The sequence below is a fragment of the Rattus norvegicus genome, chromosome 1, assembly GCF_021556685.1.
Source record: "Rattus norvegicus strain SHRSP/BbbUtx chromosome 1, alternate assembly SHRSP_T2T, whole genome shotgun sequence".
NCBI lineage: Eukaryota > Metazoa > Chordata > Mammalia > Rodentia > Muridae > Rattus > Rattus norvegicus.
Window position 1 is genome coordinate 222,468,831 of NC_141534.1, and position 20,708 is coordinate 222,489,538.

Sequence of the window (20,708 nt, forward strand, 5' to 3'; positions counted from 1 at the left end):
CTATTTGTATCTTAAATTTGTATCCTCATATATGTCTACAGCATCCACCCAGAGCTGTTGTATACATAACAGAGCTACGGCTAAAACTGGCTGGCATTATGATGAACACATAATACACACTATAGTGTGAGCTATGCATTATCAATAACTCTTATAGAAAGGTTTGGAGGCAGGCATCAGACTACCTTCATTTTGGTGTTGGGTAACATAAGATGATGGATAACATTTAAGCAAGGAACTTCAGTTACGAGCCAATTTCTCCAAGAAAGAAAGAGTCTGTATATAACTGTGCAAATGCAGCTGTTCTCAGAACCCTAGATCTCATGCCAGAAGCCATACATTTTCCTCAGGATTAACTTTCCTGTTTGTGTGTTGCTGAAATGCAGCCTTTATCCACTGCTTATTCTAGGCATTCACTTTTAAATTAATTGTTCTATTGTGCAACTGCATGCACCAAGCTTTGGAAATGGAGACAATAATTTCGAGACAATAATTAAGTGAAATAAAAAAAAATCAACCTAAATGTATCAACATTGTTTAAGTTGAATAACACTTTGATTGGATTTAAAGTTTGGCTCAGTCTGAAATTCTGCATGATTCTGAATTATTTTTCCAATTTCTTTGTTAACAAATTACTTAATGTAAAAAATGGGCACAGTGACTAATCAATTTAATGGAGTTTTAGAGGATTAAATAACTACACATGATTCACCTAGAGCATAACAAAGAGATACAAGCTATGAGACTTAAAGCTCTTATTAGGGCTTGGGTATATGGCTCTGTGAGTAAGAGGCTTTGAAAGCAAGAGGACCTAGGGTCAAATTCCCAGCAAGGAAGTAAAAGCTTGGTATGGCTATGTGTTCCTGTGACCATAGCATTGGAGAAAGAGGAGAAACTCACTGCCAGTCATCCCCAGCCAAGTCAGTTATGTTCAGGTTTATTGAGAGATCATGCCTCAAGAAATAAGGTGGAGAGCAATAGAGTGTGGGTGCACACACACACACACACACACACACACAGGCATGTGATGTGATCTTGGATGAGTCACTTCCTATCCCTGTCCAATCTATTGGGGTTCTGTAGGCCACTTGTAGGTTTATGAGCATCTCTTTCTTTAGGTTAGTGAAATTTTCTTCTATAATTTGGTTGAAGATATTTACTTGCCCTTTAATTTGGGAATCTTTGCTCTCTTCTATACCTATTATCCTTAGGTTTCATCTTCCTATTGTGTCCTGGATTTCCTCAATGTTTTGGATTAGTAGCTTTTTGCATTTTACATTATCTTTGATGGTTGTGTTGATGTTTTCTATGGTATCTTCTGCCTCTTAGATTCTCTCTTCTATCTTCTCTATTCTGTTGGTGATGCTTGCGTCTATGACTCCTGATCTCTTTCCTAGGTTTTCTATCTCCAGGGTTGCCTCCCTTTGTGATTTCTTTATTGTTTCTATTTCAATTTTTAGATCCTGGATGGTTTTGTTCAACTTTTTCACCTGTTTAGTTATGTTTTCCTGTAATTCTTTGAGGGATTTTTGTGTTTCCTCTTTAAGAGCTTCTATATGTTTACCTGCTTTGATCTGTATTTTTATTCCTATATCTAGGCATCTAAGTTTTGGATGATCGTCTCAGTGTTGATATCTTGCCTTGTCTTTTTGCCTTCTTGAATGGTTTGTTGTCGGGTTGTTTTTCTTTCTCCTCCTCCTCCTCCTCCCCCCTCTTCTTAGACTCTTGACAATGTTCTGTATTTTTTAATTTATTTTTTTCACTTTACATCCCAATCACAGCCCCCTTCCACCTCCTCACAGTTCCACCCTTACGAATTCCTCCTTGTATTGACCCCTTCCCTTCCCCTTAGAGAAGGGAGAGAACCCTTGTGTGCTACCCCACCCTGGGAGATCTAGTCCCAGTAAGACTAGGCACATCCTCTCTCACTGAATTCCAATCATGCAGTCCAGGTAGGGGAAAGAGATCCAATGACAGAGAACAGAGACCAAGGTCCTCTCCATTTGTTAGGCGACCCACATTAAGACTAAGCTGCACATCTGCTACACATGTATAGGGGGTATAGGTCCAGCATCTGAATGCTTCCTGGTGGGTGGCTCAGGCTCTGTGAGTCCTTGAGCTCTCTGGACCCAGGTTGGTTGACTCTGTGAATCTTCTTGTGGTATCCTTGACCCTTCCAGCTTGCTCAATTCTATCCCCATTCTTCCATGAGACTGAGTTCCTCTTGATGTTTGACTGTGGGTCCCTGTATCTGCCTCCATCCACTGATAGATGAAACCTCGCAGGAGACAATATGTTAGATGCCCGTCTGCAAGCATAGCAGAGTATGATTTATGGTATCTGAGGTTAGCTCTCTCACATGGGATGGGTCTCAAGTTGGGGCAGTCATTGGTTGACTGTTCCCTCAGTATCTACTCTAACTTTATCCCTGCATAGCTTGTTTTTCTTTCTTGCATAGACAAGACAAATTTTGGGTTGAAGGTTTTATGGGTGGATTAATGATGTCTCCCTCTCTGCTCTGGAAATCCTGCCTGACCACTAGGTGGCCACTTCAGTCTCTATATTCCCCTCTGGTTGGAACCTGAACTAGGGATGTGGTCTTCAGTTTCTGTTGCCCTATCTGGATCTTAGGACCATGTGATGGCTGTGGGTATTTTGGTAAGGCTGCTCTTGATTTCCTTCCAAGTGTGATCACTGGGGTCCCAGGTAGAACTTGTCTTTCTGTATTGGAAGCTGACATGCAGGAATGGGGATGGGTTAAGCAGGGTGTAGGCTGAGATGGTCCACTAGGGGGAGAAAAGTTGAGTTGGCCATGAAGAACTATGGAATCCTTAGGGAATAAAGGGAAAGAAGGAATGGGTCCCTGAGGGTGATGTGCTATATGGCAGGTGATGAGACTGGTGAATTGGAATTGTACTATGGAAAGGAGAGTGAAATTTGCCTACCTGGTTCCATGGCCAATGTGCCCAGAAGATCTCTAAGGAGAAAAGTTAGGCATACATTAAGGGCATCAGAGAAAGATTGGCTTACTCTAGGAAGGTAAATTGAATGTATAATTATGGATAGATAGTAGGATACTGGAACAGGAGGGTCAAAGCAAAGAGAAAGAGGGGGAGGAGCAAGAGAATATGGGGAGGGACGGCTAAAACTAAGGGCATTTTAAGGGTTGTATGGAAACCTAATACAATAGAAGCAACCTAAACTATATGCATATATGGATATGAGCTAAAGGAAATAATGAAATATCAGGGGAGATAAAGCCCCAAGTCGACATCTCTTGTCACCAAATGCAGCTACCAGTTTCATGAATGGGCTACATCTAATTGAGTTGTTCACCAAAGAGGCCCCATAGGAACCCCCAACAACTCATGTTGCCAATGATATTGGCAGCTCTCCACAAATTGATGGTAAGATCAACATTGCTGAAGCCAACACCTATATAACACATTGAACTTGGAGAAGCCAAGGTGTTGCCAACTTAGAGTCTTCATTCTTACTGACTAGGAGGACTGGAAAGTACTTGGCATGCTACCAAAGGAGAAAGATAAACACCAACCCAGCCACAAACCTTTGAACTTTGATCTACAGTGGTGACCTGCATGTAAGATGTACTCATACAATAATGGCACAGAGCTTGTAGGACTAGTGAATATCTAATTGTATTTAAAATTCACTTCCAGAGGTAGAACTCATACTTGACAATTTTACTCAGCCAAGATCCTGAGACCCAGGGACCTAGGGATACTATTGTTCTGGTAAAGGAATCTAGCCATAAAAAGATTCTTAACCACATTCTACTATTCTCATAGATCAATCTCTTACTCAGCAATCATCGTGGAAGACCCCTGCTACAGTGATGGTAAGAAATACAGAGAGCCATGGCTAAATTTTGTGCAGAGTAAGAGACCTGGAAATATCCTAAACAAGATATCATCAATTTTCTCCTCTCAGGGCTCATAGAACTTGTGGAAGAGAAGGCAGAGTGCTAGAGCCAGAGGGTCTGAAAACGAGGTCCTCTAAATCATTGTGATTGAAGCTCATGTGAACACAGAGACTGAGGCAGCAAACACAGGTCCTGCACAAGGTTTGGCTGTTATGATAACTTTGTTGAGAGTAGAAGTGGACACATACCCACATCCCTAGCCAAGAAGCTATCTTCAATTGATAACCACTCATGAATGAAAAATTCATTTTTTCTAATTGATGAACTCTCACTGGGTAAATAAACCACTCTTAAGCCTTAGGACCAGCAGTAGCTGGCCAACACAAAATTAATTTAGTAGCAATTTTGTATTTTTTTCTCATGCCTTATCAAAAAGACTTCTTTTTGGAAGATGATATCATTACAGAAAATAACAACCAATTAAAATACAGAGTTGTGGATCTCAGTTCCAGTGGACGAAGCTAGAAAACAACTCTCATACTTAAAGGCTCAGGGAACATTGCAGAAGAGGGGTTGAAAGATCGTAAGATTCGGAGGACCAGGGAATTTATTGTGAGTTTGTGTCTCCTAGTAATGTCAGAAGCTTCATCCATAATACCTCACTAACGACTGTCTAAACACTAGCTGAACAAGGACAATACTAATAAATATGCCCAAGTAGACACCACAAAGCCCAATCCTGTACAAAGAACTACAGACAACTAAGGAATGCTGAGAGTAGGAGAAATATTCATGCCCAGGGAAGAGAACACTCGTTGGTTATCCCACACCAAATGGCCAACCTTGAAAACATAAGTACAAGTAACATTTTACAGACTGAGCAGGTTGTATTTAAGAATATATGTTTACGTATACACATACCCCAAACAACAATTAATGAGAAGAGAAGTCATGAATTTGCAAGAGAGCAAGGAGAGGTTTATGGGAGGATTTGGAGGGAGGAAAGGGAAGGGAGAATGACTGTGATTGTATTATAATCTCAAAATAAAACAAAATAAATAAGAGTAGACAAGTTAAAAGAAACATTTAAATTTTACAACAAATAGCAATCCTTGTTAATTATGCTATACATTATTTCAAGATGTAGGATTGTGTTAGTCATTAGAATAATGTAAACATTCAACTAATAAGGTGACTAATAGTGTCACATTTATTGGTATATTGACATTTACGCTTTATACTTCATTTGACTATTTTTGTGAGTATATTTATGTATTTGTCTGCAAACATGTGTTTGCTGTTATACAAGCATACATGGACAAGGGTCAGAGTTCAACCTTGAATGTTGTTCCTCACTCTACTATTTACATTGGTTTTGAGGCAAGGTTATTCACTGGCCTAGAACTTGCTGATTATGCTAGGGTGATACAGGGTTGCACCAGATTCTACCTCCTCTGTGCTGGAATAATGAATGTGGAGCACCATAGTATGGATTTTTGTTTGTGGTGAGGCTGGAAACTAAACTCAAATTCTTACATTTTCTCTACAAGTACTTCAGTAAGACTTTGCCTCCAGGCTGTTTTAATATTAAAATACTATGAATACAAGTCTACCCTTAATTAGATTTATTCTTTTCATTTTTATTTTTGCTATCTTTGTATAATATGCAAATTAGAGTGTAAAGATAGGAAATTAAGTAACCTATAGTTCATGGGTTCGTATTTTTAGATTGTTCTGTTCAATTGTCCATTTCTTTGTTTGTAGTCTAAATTTAAACCATCATGAATACTTAAGCTTCATAACAGTTTATAAGACTGGGAAGTGTGGGACAGCCTATTATATTTTCATTTCAAAATGATTAGGACTAGTAAGTTCTCAATGCAATTCAACATACATTTTTATACCTGTTTATAGTTTGTTTCTCTAGGCTGGGCACTGTCATTTTGATGACTGGTTCATGATCACAATGGAATTCCTTGTGGAATTCCTTAGCAGTGCTGAGTTTTCCAATTCATGAACAAAGGATGCATTTACATTTATTAAAATATTTTATGTCAGCATTTTATGGTTTTCAAGCATATGTCTTATAAATGCTTGGCTACATATATTGTTGAATATTTGAGTAGCTTTGCCTGTTTTATTTTCTTTGGTTTTGTTTGTATTTTTGTTTTTGTTTTTTGTTTTGTTTTGTTTTGTTTTGTTTTGTTTTGTTTTATACAAGGTCTTATTGGGAAGCCCAGTTATCTTAGAAGTCATGATATAGGTTGTCATTGAACTGATGGAGATTCACCTGGCTTTGTCTCTACTTGCTGAATAAATGTGTAGGCTACTGGGAATAGTTTGTTAATGCTTTAAATGGAATAGCTTAAGCTTTTTTGAGTATTTAATGTGCACAGAAGGAAAAAGGTGATTTGGAGGGTCTTAAATAGTTTCATTTCTAAAATTTTACTTAAAATATCTTTTTCTTTTCTTCTTTTATTGGATATTTTCTTTATTTACGTTTCAAATGGTATCCCTTTTCCTGTTTCTCTAGCAGGAACCCCATATCCCATACCCCCAACTCCCTGCTTCTATAAGAGTACTCCCCCACCCACCTACCAACTCTCTACTGCCTCCCTGACCTGGCACTCCCCTACACTGGGGCATCAAGCCTTCACAGGACCAAGGACCTCTCCTCCCTTTGATGCCCTACAACACCATCCTTTGCTACATATTCAGCTGGAGCTATGGGTCCCTCCATGTATGTATACTCTTCGGTTGGTGGTTTAGAACCTGGGAGCTCTGGGATATCTGGTTGGTTGATATTGTTGTTCTTCCTAAGCTGTGGCAAACCCCTTCAGCTCCTTTAGTCTTTTCCTATCTCCTCCACTGGCAATCCATTCTCGATCCAATGGTTGGCTGTGAACATCCTCCTCTGCATTTGTCAGGCTCCTGTCAAGATGCACTTTTTGGCATCCAAAATAGTGTCTGGTTTGGTGACTGTATATGAGATGGATCCCCAGGTGGGACAGTCTCTGGATGGTCTTTCCTCATGTCTCTGCTCCAAAATATGTCTCCATATTTCCTCCTGTGAATGTTTTGTTCCCTCTTCTAAGGAGGACTGAAGCATCCATACTTTGGTCTTACTTCTTCTTGGTCTTCATTAGGTCTGTAAATTGTATCTTGGTTATTCCAAACTTTTGGGTTCATAAACATTTATCAGTGATTACATACCATATGTGTTTTTCTGTGATTGGGTTACCTCATTCAGGATATTTTCTACTTCTATCCATTTGCCTAAAAATTTCATGGAATCATTGTTTTAATAGCTGAATAGTACTCCAGTGTGTTAAGGTACCACATTTTCTGTATCCACTCTTCTGTTGAAGGACATCTAGGTTCTTTCCAGAATTGGGCTATTATAAATAAGGCTGCTATGAACACAGTGGAACATGTGTCTTTGTTGTATTTTGGAACATCTTTTGGGTATATGACTAGGAGTGGTATATTTGGGTCCTCAGTTAGCACTACTTCCAATTATCTGAGGAACCTCCAGAATGATTTCCACAGTGATTGTACCAGTTTGCAATCCCACCCAACAATGTAGGAGTGTTCTTCTTTTGCCACATCCTCCCCAGCATCTACTATCACCTGAATTTCTGATCTTGGCCATTCTGACTGGTGTGAGGTGATATCTCAGGGTTGTTTTGATTTGTATTTCCATGATGACTAAGGATATTGAACATTACTTTAAGTGCTTCACTTCCATTCAATATTCCTCAGTTGAGAATTCTTTGTTTAGCTCTGTACCCCATTTTAATAGGAATTCTTGAATCTCTGGAGTCTAGTTTCTTAAGTTAAGTGTATATGTTGGATATTAGCTCTCTATTGGATATAGGATTGGTAAAGACCTGTTCCAAATCTGCTGGTTGCCATTTTGTTCTATTGACAGTGTCTTTTGCCTTATAGAAGCCTTGTAATTTTATGAGGTTCCATTTGTCTATTGTTGATCTTAGAGCATAAGCCACTGGTGTTCTGTTCAGGAAATGTTTCCCTGTGCCCATATGTTTGAGGCTCTCTCTGACTTGCTCTACTATTAGTTTCAGCATATCTGGTTTTCTGTGGAAGTCCTTGATCTACTCATACTTGAGCTTTGTACATGGTGATAAGATTGAATTGATTTGCATTCTTCTACATGAACCACATACCTATTGTCAATCGATCTTTGACAAAGAAGCTAAAACCATACAATGAAAAAAAAAAAAAACGACAACATTTCCAACAAATGGTGCTGGTTCAACTGGAGGTCAGCATGTAGAAGAATGCAAATTGACCCAGTCTTATCACCTTGTACAAAGCTCAAGTCCAAGTGGACCAAGGACCTCCACATAAAACTAGATACACTGAAACTAATAGAAAAGGTGGGGAAGAGCCTCAAACACACAGGCACAGGGAAAAATTTTTGAACAGAACACCAATGACTTATGCTCTAAGATCAAGAATTGACAAATGGGACATCATAAAATCGCAAAGCTTCTGTAAGGCAAAGGACACTGTCATTAGGAGAAAATGGCAACCAACAGATTAGGAAAAGGTTTATTACCAATCCTACATCTGGTAGAGGGTTAACATCTAATACATACAAAAACTCAAGAAGTTAGACTCCAGAGAATCAAATAATCCTATTAAAAATTGGGGTAAGGAGCTAAATAAAAAATTCTCAATTGAGGAATATTACATGGTGGAGAAGCACCTAAAGAAATGTTCAACATCTTTAGTCATCAGGGAAATGCAAATCAAAGAAACACCAAAATACCACTTCATACCAGTCAGATGGCTAAGATGAAAAACTCAGGTAACAGTAGATGCTGGGCAAGATGTGGAGGAAGAGGAACACTTCTTCGTTGTTGGTGGAATTGCAAGCTGCTACAACCACTCTGGAAATCAGTCTGGTGGTTCCTCAGAAAAATTGGACATAGTACTACCAGAGGACCCAGTGGTAACTCCTTGTCGTATAACTAAAAGATGTTCCAACATCCTGAGTGAGGTAACTCAGTCACGAAAGTACTCAAATGGTATGCACTCACTGATAACTGGATATTAGTCCAAAAGCTTGGAATATCTAAGAAAAAATTGCAGATCATATGAAGCCCAAGAAGGAAGACAAAAATGTGGATGCTTAATTCCTTCCTAAAAGGAAGAAGAAAATACTCACTGGAAGAAATACAGGGACAAAGAGTAGAGCTGAGACTGAAGAAAAGGTCATCCATAGACTGTACCACCTGGGGAAACCATCCCATATGCTGTCACCAAACCCAGTCAGTATTGCTAATTCAAAGAAGTGCTTGCTGGCAGGATTCAGATATATGTGTCTCCTGAGAGGCTCTGCTAGAACCCACAGATGAGGATGGTTGTAGCTAACCATTGGACTGAACAAGGGGACCCCAATGGAGGAGTTAGAGAAAAGACTGAAGGAGCTGAAGAGGTTTGCAACACCACAGGAAGAACAACAATATCAACAACCAAACCCTATCAGAGCTTCCAGGGTCTAAACCACCAACCAATGAGTATACATGGAGGGACCTATGACTTCAGCCACATATGTTGCATAGGATGGCATTGTGCAGCATCAATGGAAGGAAAGCCCTTGGTCCTGTGAAGGCTCATTTCCCCAATGTAGGGTAATGCCAGGGCCTTGAGGTTGGAGTGGGTGGGTAGGAATAGGAGCATCCTCATAGAAGCAGGGGGAAGGGGGCAGAGGTATGGGAGAGGGGGGAAAGGGGTAACATTTGAAATATAAATACATAAAATATGCAAGAAAATAAAATTATTTAAAAAAGAAACCATTGAGCATTTATGGATCTATGGAACTATGTAGCATCTACATCACAGTTCTTTACCTAAGGCTCAGGGAGCATTGCTTAAGAAGGGTTAAAGAACCAGAGGTCATTGATGTTTGCAAGAAAACTGCATTTCCTGAACATACCAGCACCATTGCATAAAGGAACTAACAGCATTTGCGCCTGCATACACATGACGTGCACAGAGTGTCAGCCCTGATGGGAAAAGAGCTGAGGAGCTTTTGGTAACTAATAGCTGCTGATGGAAAAAGGAAAGTCAGTTATCTTCAGGGAAGTGGCCCCGAAAAGCTACCCATGCTCCAGTAGGTGGTTCTGCACTCATGCACACATAAGTGTATAGGCAGCACTAAGTGGACTCAGGGGGAAATACAAAAACAAAACAAAAAAACTAAAGCAAGGCAGAAAACAAAAACAAAACAAAACAAAAAACTAGCACATGGTGTTGAGAGGGGAAAGGGAAAGTGTTGGAGGAGATAGGAGAGGAATCAGAGGTAGAGGAATGGAATGGATTTGATGAAAACACAGGACACGACCTTCTCAAACAATTAAAAAAAAAACAAGGAAAAATATCAAGTCATCTAAGAGTAGCTTTAATTTCATTTTGTCCTTCTTAATTGCATCTTTTAATTGATTTTTTTAATGGTTTGCTCTGGATAGATGCTTCTGGAACAGTTTGAGCAGAACAGATGAGAACAAGGGTGCTTATCTTGTGGGTAAATTCACACAACAGGCTGCTTTCCTTTCCCCCTTACTAGTTTCATGAGCGTCATACTGGATAACCCATTAAATTTTCCAAACGGAGCTAGGGAGATGGATCAGTGGGTAATAGCACATGCTGCACTTGTAGTGGACCCAAGGTCTCTCTTGGAGTAATATTAAGTATGAGATTTAATAAGTGTTTTTATAATTTGTGAAATTTACTTTTTTCACGAGCTGTCTGACCAACTTTATCTTAAAAGAAAATATTTACATAGCTATATCAATCATTCCTTAATACGTTTATTGTATTTCTTTTCTCTGTGTTCTATCAATTTATATTGTTACATGGCTGACTTTTATATATTACTGTACATTTACATTCCTTGGAACAAAAATTAGTGGTCTGTAACAGTCTTAGTTACTGTTTTATTGCTGTGAAGAGACATCACAACCAAGGCAATTCTCATAAAAGAAAGTGTTTAACTGGAGACTTATAATTTTATATGTTTAGTCTTTGACCATTATGGTAAGAAGCAGACAGACATGATGCTGAAGCAGTAGCTGAAAAGTTGGACTTTTGAAACCTCAAAGACCACACCCAGTGACACACCTTCTCCAACTAGGCCATATCTCCAATCCTTCCAAACAGTTTCACTACATGGTGACTTAGCATTAAAATAAAACAGCCTATAGGGACCACTATCATTCAAACTAACGCAGAAAGTATGTTTAAGCACTAATGAATTTCTTTTTATATTTTTCACTGCTAAATGCATATTAAAGGGAGATATTTAATCTAATTTCTCTGATATTTTTAACTGGAGTTGGTATCAGGAAATGCTGGCTTCGAAAATGAAAAAGGAAGGGTTTCCTAGGTAGTGTCTGCTTTCATTCAAAAAAAATGTAAAATCAGGCTAGATTCATTTTTAATCAGCTGACAGGAAACAGGTAAGAAAGTTGGTGCATATCTATAGTTCAAGTGTAGAAAAGGGCAAGAATGGTCTGGGCTATAGAGAGATTGTGATTTAAAATACACACACACGCTGGGTATAAAATTAACTCAAATAAATCAGTTGCCTTCCTCTATACAAAAGAGAAACAAGCCGAGAAAGAAATTAGGGAAACGACACCCTTCATAATAGACCCAAATAATATAAAGTACCTCGGTGTGACTTTAACCAAGCAAGTAAAAGATCTGTACAATAAGAACTTCAAGACACTGAAGAAAGAAATTGAAGAAGACCTCAGAAGATGGAAAGATCTCCCATGCTCATGGATTGGCAGGATTAATATAGTAAAAATGGCCATTTTACCAAAAGCAATCTACAGATTCAATGCAATCCCCATCAAAATACCAATCCAATTCTTCAAAGAGTTAGACAGAACAATTTGCAAATTCATCTGGAATAACAAAAAACCCAGGATAGCTAAAGCTATCCTCAACAATAAAAGGACTTCAGGGGGAATCACTATCCCTGAACTCAAGCAGTATTACAGAGCAATAGTGATAAAAACTGCATGGTATTGGTACAGAGACAGACAGATAGACCAATGGAATAGAATTGAAGACCCAGAAATGAACCCACACACCTATGGTCACTTGATTTTTGACAAAGGAGCCAAAACCATCCAATGGAAAAAAGATAGCATTTTCAGCAAATGGTGCTGGTTCAACTGGAGGGCAACATGTAGAAGAATGCAGATCGATCCATGCTTATCACCCTGTACAAAGCTTAAGTCGAAGTGGATCAAGGACCTCCACATCAAACCAGACACACTCAAACTAATAGAAGAAAAACTAGGGAAGCATCTGGAACACATGGGCACTGGAAAAAATTTCCTGAACAAAACACCAATGGCTTATGCTCTAAGATCAAGAATTGACAAATGGGATCTCATAAAACTGCAAAGCTTCTGTAAGGCAAAGGACACTGTGGTTAGGACAAAACGGCAACCAACAGATTGGGAAAAGATCTTTACCAACCCTACAACAGATAGAGGCCTTATATCCAAAATATACAAAGAACTCAAGAAGTTAGACCGCAGGGAAACAAATAACCCTATTAAAAAATGGGGTTCAGAGCTAAACAAAGAATTCACAGCTGAGGAATACCGAATGGCTGAGAAACACCTAAAGAAATGTTCAACATCTTTAGTCATAAGGGAAATGCAAATCAAAACAACCCTGAGATTTCACCTCACACCAGTGCGATTGGCTAAGATCAAAAACTCAGGTGACAGCAGATGCTGGCGAGGTTGTGGAGAAAGAGGAACACTCCTCCATTGTTGGTGGGATTTGCAGACTGGTAAAACCATTCTGGAAATCAGTCTGGAGGTTCCTCAGAAAATTGGACATTGAACTGCCTGAGGATCCAGCTATACCTCTCTTGGGCATATACCCAAAAGATGCCTCAACATATAAAAGAGACACGTGCTCCACTATGTTCATCGCAGCCTTATTTATAATAGCCAGAAAATGGAAAGAACCCAGATGCCCTTCAACAGAGGAATGGATACAGAAAATGTGGTACATCTACACAATGGAATACTACTCAGCTATCAAAAACAACGAGTTTATGAAATTCGTAGGCAAATGGTTGGAACTGGAAAATATCATCCTGAGTGAACTAACCCAATCACAGAAAGACATACATGGTATGCACTCATTGATAAGTGGCTATTAGCCCAAATGCTTGAATTACCCTAGATCCCTAGAACAAACGAAACTCAAGACGGATGATCAAAATGTGAATGCTTCACTCCTTCTTTAAATGAGGAAAAAGAATACCCTTGGCAGGGAAGGGAGACGCAAAGATTAAAACAGAGACTGAAGGAACACCCATTCAGAGCCTGCCCCACATTTGGCCCATACATATACAGCCACCCAATTGGACTAGATGGATGAAGCAAAGAAGTGCAGACCGACAGGAGCCGGATGTGGATCGCTCCTGAGAGACACAGCCAGAATACAGCAAATACAGAGGCGAATGCCAGCAGCAAACCACTGAACTGAGAATAGGTCCCCTATTGAAGGAATCAGAGAAAGAACTGGAAGAGCTTGAAGGGGCTCGAGACCCCAAAAGTACAACAATGCCAAGCAACCAGAGCTTCCAGGGAATAAGCCACTACCTAAAGACTATACGTGGACTGACCCTGGACTCTGACCCCATAGGTAGCAATGAATATCCTAGTAAGAGCACCAGTGGAAGGGGAAGCCCTGGGTCCTGCTAAGACTGAACCCCCAGTGAACTAGTCTATGGGGGGAGGGCGGCAATGGTGGGAGGGTTGGGAGGGGAACACCCATAAGGAAGGGGAGGGGGGAGGGGGATGTTTGCCCGGAAACCGGGAAAGGGAATAACACTCGAAATGTATATAAGAAATACTCAAGTTAATAAAAAAAACACACACACACACACACACACACACACACACACACACATACACACAGCATAACACAAAGGTTTCTTAAGTGCTGAATGGAAGAAATGATATGCAAAGTTTGAATTATAAAGTATATCTTTATTACAGAACAGATTCTATGCCTGATAAGGAAAAATATAAACAGACCTCAAATATAACATTCTAAGTGAAAGCACTGGACCCAATGGTTACATAGCCTAGGGTGTGGGTAAAGCCACTGTAACAAAGATTAAATTGTTTGGACAAAAAGAGTTTCGTGTTTTCCAGACTGAACAGGTAGAAGAGCATGACAGCTTTGAAAACTTGTAAGGATAGTCATGTTTGGGTGACTTTTAACCAAATTGTATACTCTTCATATTAAAAAAGTTTTTAGGCTGTTTATAATTTATACATTAATTAGGAAAAAAGAAAAATAATAGATGATACAAACATATATAGACATAGAAACACTTAAATCCTCTAGCTAGGTACCAACTGGGAGCTTGTTTCTTTCTTAGGAACATGAAATAAGGACCTACAGATGTCCTCATGGGGGACATCCCCAGAGAGCTCAAAGACTCAATAATGCCAAGCTGGTTCGCATGCATTGTTCTCTGAAGTCCAACATTAGTTTAGAAGACCAGGACAGACTGCACACTGTTTACCTTTAGCTATCATCCAGTCATCTGAATGTTGGTATTCATGCATACACATTGACCTTCTGTTCTAGAAATTTCCTAGAAGTCTACAAACATGGTTGAAAAAAATACCAAAGATAAAAGCGGTACTGAAGAACCTCAGAAAAGTGACTGGATAGGAAGTGTTCTATGTATTTTCCTCTATTATGCTCTACAAACACAAAACTGTGGATTGCATAGGTGAGGCAATGTTATAATCTTTTCTTTAGAAGGAAGGAGGAAGGTTGGGGATTTAGCTCAGTGGTAGAGCACTTGCCTAGGAAGCGCAAGGCCCTGGGTTCGGTCCCCAGCTCCGGAAAAAAAAAAAAAAGAAGGAAGGAGGAAGTAAGAATACCTTCTAAAGGTAAGGAATACATGGTAATCTCATAGATGGCCAATTTTAGTGTCCTTTTTCTGTTTTTTTTTCCCTGTGGCATTTTTGTTGCTTTGGTTTGATTTTGATGCATTAGAAATCTCAGCACCTTTTAATGACTCCCTGCCAGAGAGTCCCTCTGATAATACCTGGCTATTACTCCACGGAAGGACTTCTCATTGCAGACACACCATTCAGAACTGACTGTCACCTTGTTCAAGGAGCAAGGTAAGTTTCTGTATTCACCATCTGTTTTTAGTGAAAAGTACAGCTAATTCAAAATAGCATTAACAGAAACACTGTGAGCCATTTAAGCACAGAGTTCAAGTGCTTAAATCCTTTTCTAAAATGTGGGGTTAAATCTGTCTTGCAAAAAATAAATATTTGTCACTTGAGAGCTTCATGGTGCTTAGGATATACCAATGTCCTGCCAAGAATCCTAGAGTAGACAAAAAGATAAGGTTCTGCTACAGAAGGTGTTATTTGATTTTATTTGTTATCTGTTTCATGAGAGACTTATTTTTGGAGTTTTATTTATTTGTATGTATATGGGTAGTTTGCTTGTATGAATATCGATGCACCTCAGTGAGCAGTGCTAGTCAAAGCCGGGAAAGTCATTGGACCAACTTGGAACTGGAATTATAAATGACTATGAGCTGAAATGAAGTGCTGGGATTTGCATTTAAATCATTTGGAAGAGTGCTCAGTGCTCTTAAACACTAAGCCATCTCTCCAGTACTAACTTCACATTGAAGATAAAAGAATAACATAAAATGATCATATTTTATTTAAAAGGATTATACATGAATAAGCAAAAGAACGGACCTCCATTTTAACTTTGAGAAATTTCCCTTAGTTGTATAGTTTTATTTCCCACTTATCTATGGACATTTACTCATAGACCATCCATATAATTAAAAGCAATTAGGATGAAAGTAGCTTTCATATTAAATCTTGTCACTTTACAACAGCTGTGGAAATATTACTTAATTTCATAATAATCAACTACCTTCATGGCAAACAAGGGATACTCACATAGGTTTTATGCATATACAAGCATACTTACATGCTCACAGGTCACATTCATACCAATTCCTTATTATATGTTGTAAACCCTAATATATTCAGAAAGCAATTACACTGTTAGTCTTACATGTAGCTTTCCAGGGCTAGACTTGTTAGGTAAGCTGCTAAAAGGGGTAGGAGATGAACAATAAGAAGCCCTGGTAGAGGATAGATAGACCTCTAAGAGACTGACATTCAAATGAAAGGATTATAAAGTATTGTGTTTACATTAGAAAAGATTCAAACAGAAACTACAAACACAGATTTTTCATGAACACAGCTTATGAATTTAAATATAGCTCACAATCTACAAACTTTCAAGTTTTGATGATGCTTATGTTCCAATCAAGTCATGGCAGACGTAAGCAAAAGAAAGAATGAATTCAAGCTGGAATATAGATTCACAAGAAGAGCTTAAACAAAAGAATGGCTCACAGGGAATACATAAACAATTAGAAGAACAGAATATGAGTAACTGGGTGTCACATAAAGACCTACAGGGATGCATGTGTAGAAAAAGACTTGGGGAATGAGATTTAAAGACTTCAACACTTATCCACACCAGATGTCTTACATGTTGCCACAAACTTTTCTCAGGTCTTAAGGACAGAGTTCTATTCTAATACCTGATGACAATGACGCTCATGATGATGATGATGATGATGATGATGATCATGATCATGATCATGACCATGATGACATAGCTAGCAATCATGCAACTTGGCTATATGTAGTATTTTGTGCACTTAGGAAATAGATTTATCCACTTTATTTACACAGCAATACCTCAACACTGAACGCATTATCACCTTTATTTTTTAAATGTGGAAAATCTGTCTTAAAAGAGTTAAGCCAGGGACAGTGGATCTTAGGCTGAAAATGTAAGACTACCATACAATTCTCTCCAGAATCAAAGTTCTCTACTAGATGCTGCCTGGTATCCTGGACTCCTTCATTAGAATAATCGCTGCATTTATAGAAGCGCCTTCTGCTTCAGTCATCTCACTAAATCTGTTGGGCATGTGTCTCTCACTGAGATTGCAGAGAGAAGCCTAAGACTGAGGTGATACAACAAAGATAGTGGCTAACTACGAAATGCAATTTGATCTAAGCTTAGTTTACACTATTGATAACCATTCTGTCTGGGGCCAAAGTTTGGTTTGAAAATTAGTGTATTTTTCAACAAAATTATAATACTCATCCACTGACATTCTGTTATCTAAGAAAAAGAACTTACTTTTTAAATGTGTTGAGAAATCAGGGAGAATATATGTAAATATGTCCACAGGGCAGTCTCTGGTACATTGCATGCACAGAAGCGTGCCAGTGCTTGAGAATGGGAAAAGATAAAATCACTGAGTTATTAGTTTTAGAAGCTACACATTGGATAATCCATTAAAATATCAAAATTGTGTTGAAGGAATAGCCCAGCCATAAAGAGTACACACTCCTCTTATAGAGAACGTGAATTCTGCTGTCAGTGTCCACATCAAGTTGTTCACAATCACCTATACCTCCAGCTCCAGGGGAACTGAAGACTGAAATTCACAAGCACTAACACATAACACACATAACCACACACAGACGTAGACATATACATATACATAAAAAACAAGCCTTGAAAATTATTAAATTTTCAAAATATTGAAGTGGGGAGCTTTGAAAATGCTTCATTCAATTGATTGAATTCCTACAGAAGTTGATATACAATCAGTCGTCGGTGGATATGGTGGAACATGCCTTTAATCCCTGAACAGAAGCAAAGCCATTTAAGGAGTTTGAGGTAAGCCTGGTCTACCCAACAAGTTTCAGGCCAAACTGGGGTCAAAACTGAAATCTGGCCTCAAACAATTAACATTAGGAATTATACTTCTATTATTGCTATTGCTCTAATTAATGGGTGTGTGTGTGTGTGTGTGTGTGTGTGTGTGTGTGTGTGATGCATGCTATGGCATTTGTGGGGATATCTAAGGACAATGTGCATGTGTTACTTCCCTCCATTTACTGTGGAATCTGAGAACTGAACTCAAGTTAGTTGAGATTGAAACCAATACTTTGAGACTGTATACCATCTCACTGGCCCTATGCATTAAGAATCATTGAAATTTATATTTTTATTACAATAAAATAATTCCTGATAGTGCTACAAAGGCATATCGATATCTTGTCAATCTCTATACAATAGATATCTTCTCTTTCTTTATTTTTCCCACAGGTCATATCCTGATTCCCAAATAACATTAATGGAGAACAGGACAGAGATGACAGAGTTCATCCTCCTAGGACTAACCAATGCACCAGAACTGCGTGCCCCTCTGTTTATCATAATCAGCCTTATTTATTTCACCAATGTGATTGGAAACTTAGGTATGATTGTGCTGATTCTCTGGGACTCTCGACTCCACACTCCCATGTATTGTTTCCTTGCTAACCTGTCCCTGGTGGACATCTTTTACTCCTCAGCTGTCTCTCCAACAGTTTTGGCTGGACTTCTTGTAGGAAACATAGCTGTCTCCTACAATGCTTGTATCGCCCAGATGTTCTCATTTTCAGCCTTTGTCACCACAGAAGATTTACTTTTGGCTGCAATGGCTTATGATCGCTATGCAGCAGTGTGCAAACCCCTGCATTATACCACCACCATGACTCCAACTGTATGTATATGCCTCACCATGGCCTGCTATGCTGGGGGTTTTCTGAATTCCTCCATCCACACTGGGGATACATTCAGGCTTTCCTTTTGTGGGTCCAATGCAGTCCATCACTTTTTCTGTGATGTTCCAGCCATCATGACTCTCTCCTGCTCTGATAGACATGTTAGTGAGATGGTGCTCATTTATGGAGCAGGCTTCATTATCTGTTCTGCACTCCTCCTGATTTTGATCTCCTACACATTCATCTTCATCACCATCTTCAAGATGCGCTCAACTGCAGGATACCAGAAGGCTATGTCCACCTGTGTTTCTCACTTTACTGCTGTCTCCATTTTCTATGGGACTGTTATTTTCATGTACTTACAACCCACCTCCAGCCACTCCATGGACACTGACAAAACTGTGTCTGTGTTCTACACCATGGTCATCCCCATGCTGAACCCTGTGGTCTACAGCCTGAGGAACAAGGAGGTGAAAAGTGCATTCAAGAAAGTTGTAGAGAAAGCAAAATACTCCTTAGGATTTTGAATCTAGCTTTGTATAGTGCACTGTAATGCAACTCCATGCCTATCACATCTCCCCTAGGTACCCTGTGAGATTTCAGGTCACACTGATGTTAAGTAGAAGAATCTTTCTTTTTGGAAAATGGAAATAGTGATGAAAATGCAATATCTGTTTTAGACTGATGTGAAGTTTAGCGTGTGTTGGCTATGTTTCTCTAAACATTCATGGATCAGACTGTTTATTTACCATTTCTCCAAACATTTTCTACATACCAGTAGTAGCACATATATAAAACAAGAGGTAAAGAAAAACCAATGAGAAGAAGTTTCTGCTCCATGGACACTGACATTTGGGTGTAGAAACATACACAGGGTACAATGGCATTTTGCTAATATTCTCTTTCAAAGGTTTATGAATCCATGCTATGCATGTATATGTGTACACATGCACAGACATGCACATGTGACATGGTAACTATACACACATAACTACAGGTAACATAAAAATCTTTCTTGATGACTGGTTGTTTAATATTTTGATGAGGAAGGATCTCTCAATAAAACCAAGATCTCTACCATCAGCTGGTCTAGCTATTCAGTTTCCTCTTGTCATTCCTTTTTTCCAGCTCCCCAATTCTGGATTAGAGGTGGACCCTCATACTCTTCCAACACTTATGAGGGTTCTAAGAATACACAGTTATGGTCTTCATGTTTGCATGATATTTGTTTTACTCACTGGATCACCTTCACAAATCCACCATTAATTTTCCACAAATAATTCAAATAACATACTTTCGGGTAATAGAATACCAATTTATGTTTATTTCTCTTCAATTGATGTACTACTCCAAATGCTTAAAGAGATGTAGGTTTAAATATGTGCTCACACTCTGTGTGTATTTTACTGAGAGGCTTAGAAATAAAGTATCTTAAATGAATGGATATTTCTTTGTGTCCAGGTCATTTTATAGAAGCTTAATTTTTCCTTTATATGATTCAGAAGAGAAATTGTGCTAAGTATCATGAAAATAGAATGAAAAAAACCTATCCAATTTGCATGTGACTACTCCTAAATGACCTCCTTAAAAAGAGTCCTGGAGATTCATGTTCTTCGTGTATTATCTCTGCAAGCATTTCAGGGTACTCAGATGACCATTTCTCCTCAATGTATTTGCATCATCTCTTGTCACTCACAGTCTGTCCCTTCACCCAGTTCACACTGATCCCCTTGATGTTCTTCTCAACTGTAAGCATGTCCCTACTTCAGGGTACTTGAGCTTGCTGCTCCCCTGCACTGACATTTCCTTCACTGCATTCAGTTCTCTTCTTAAACTGATGCTAACCATCTTGAGAGATTTCCATGAGTCCCCTATAAGGCAGTCACTTTCCTTCCCATTCACACTGTCTCTCCACTCTGCCTTGTCTTCACGGTGCTCATCAGCATCTCAGCTGGAATATAAATATAAGTAAGAGAAATAGCTTCATGTGTTTTAATTACACACTACTACTTTGGACCTGAATACAATTTTGACCCATTGCAGAAGCTCCATATTTATTTAATAAGTGAATAAAGAAACTAATGACATTCAGTCCAGACATATAGTAAAATGTTTAG

General features: G+C 38.9%; 1 protein-coding gene and 1 long non-coding RNA gene across 4 annotated transcripts; both read left to right on the top strand.

The window, feature by feature from the left end:
* Positions 1–2,743: 2,743 nt before the first annotated feature.
* Positions 2,744–6,201, top strand: LOC147997062 (uncharacterized). The gene is made up of 2 exons (XR_015653026.1): positions 2,744–3,859; positions 3,952–6,201. It is a non-coding gene; the product is annotated as an uncharacterized LOC147997062 (long non-coding RNA).
* Positions 6,202–14,709: 8,508 nt separating this feature from the next.
* Positions 14,710–20,046, top strand: Or5b95l1 (olfactory receptor family 5 subfamily B member 95 like 1). Of its 3 annotated transcripts, XM_087591012.1 has the most exons (3): positions 14,710–15,099; positions 17,633–17,719; positions 18,152–20,046. In XM_087591012.1, exons 2-3 carry the CDS (start codon positions 17,673–17,675, stop codon positions 19,116–19,118), a joined length of 1,014 nt encoding a protein of 337 aa, XP_087447138.1. In that variant the 5' UTR covers positions 14,710–15,099; positions 17,633–17,672; the 3' UTR covers positions 19,119–20,046. The 3 variants fall into 3 exon arrangements, with proteins under 3 accessions (XP_087447138.1, XP_087447145.1, NP_001396075.1); XM_087591019.1 differs by lacking the exon at positions 14,710–15,099 and having other exon boundaries at positions 17,509–17,719; NM_001409146.1 differs by lacking the exons at positions 14,710–15,099; positions 17,633–17,719 and having other exon boundaries at positions 18,126–19,118.
* The last annotated feature ends 662 nt before the right edge of the window (positions 20,047–20,708 follow it).

Coding starts and splice junctions, on each gene's coding strand:
- Or5b95l1 (XM_087591012.1), top strand. CDS start 17,673: ATGCCTTTAATCCCTGAACAGAAGCAAAGCCATTTAAGGAGTTTGAG. Junction 17,720..18,151: donor AGCCATTTAAGGAGTTTGAG/GTAAGCCTGGTC, acceptor TTTTTCCCACAG/GTCATATCCTGATTCCCAAA.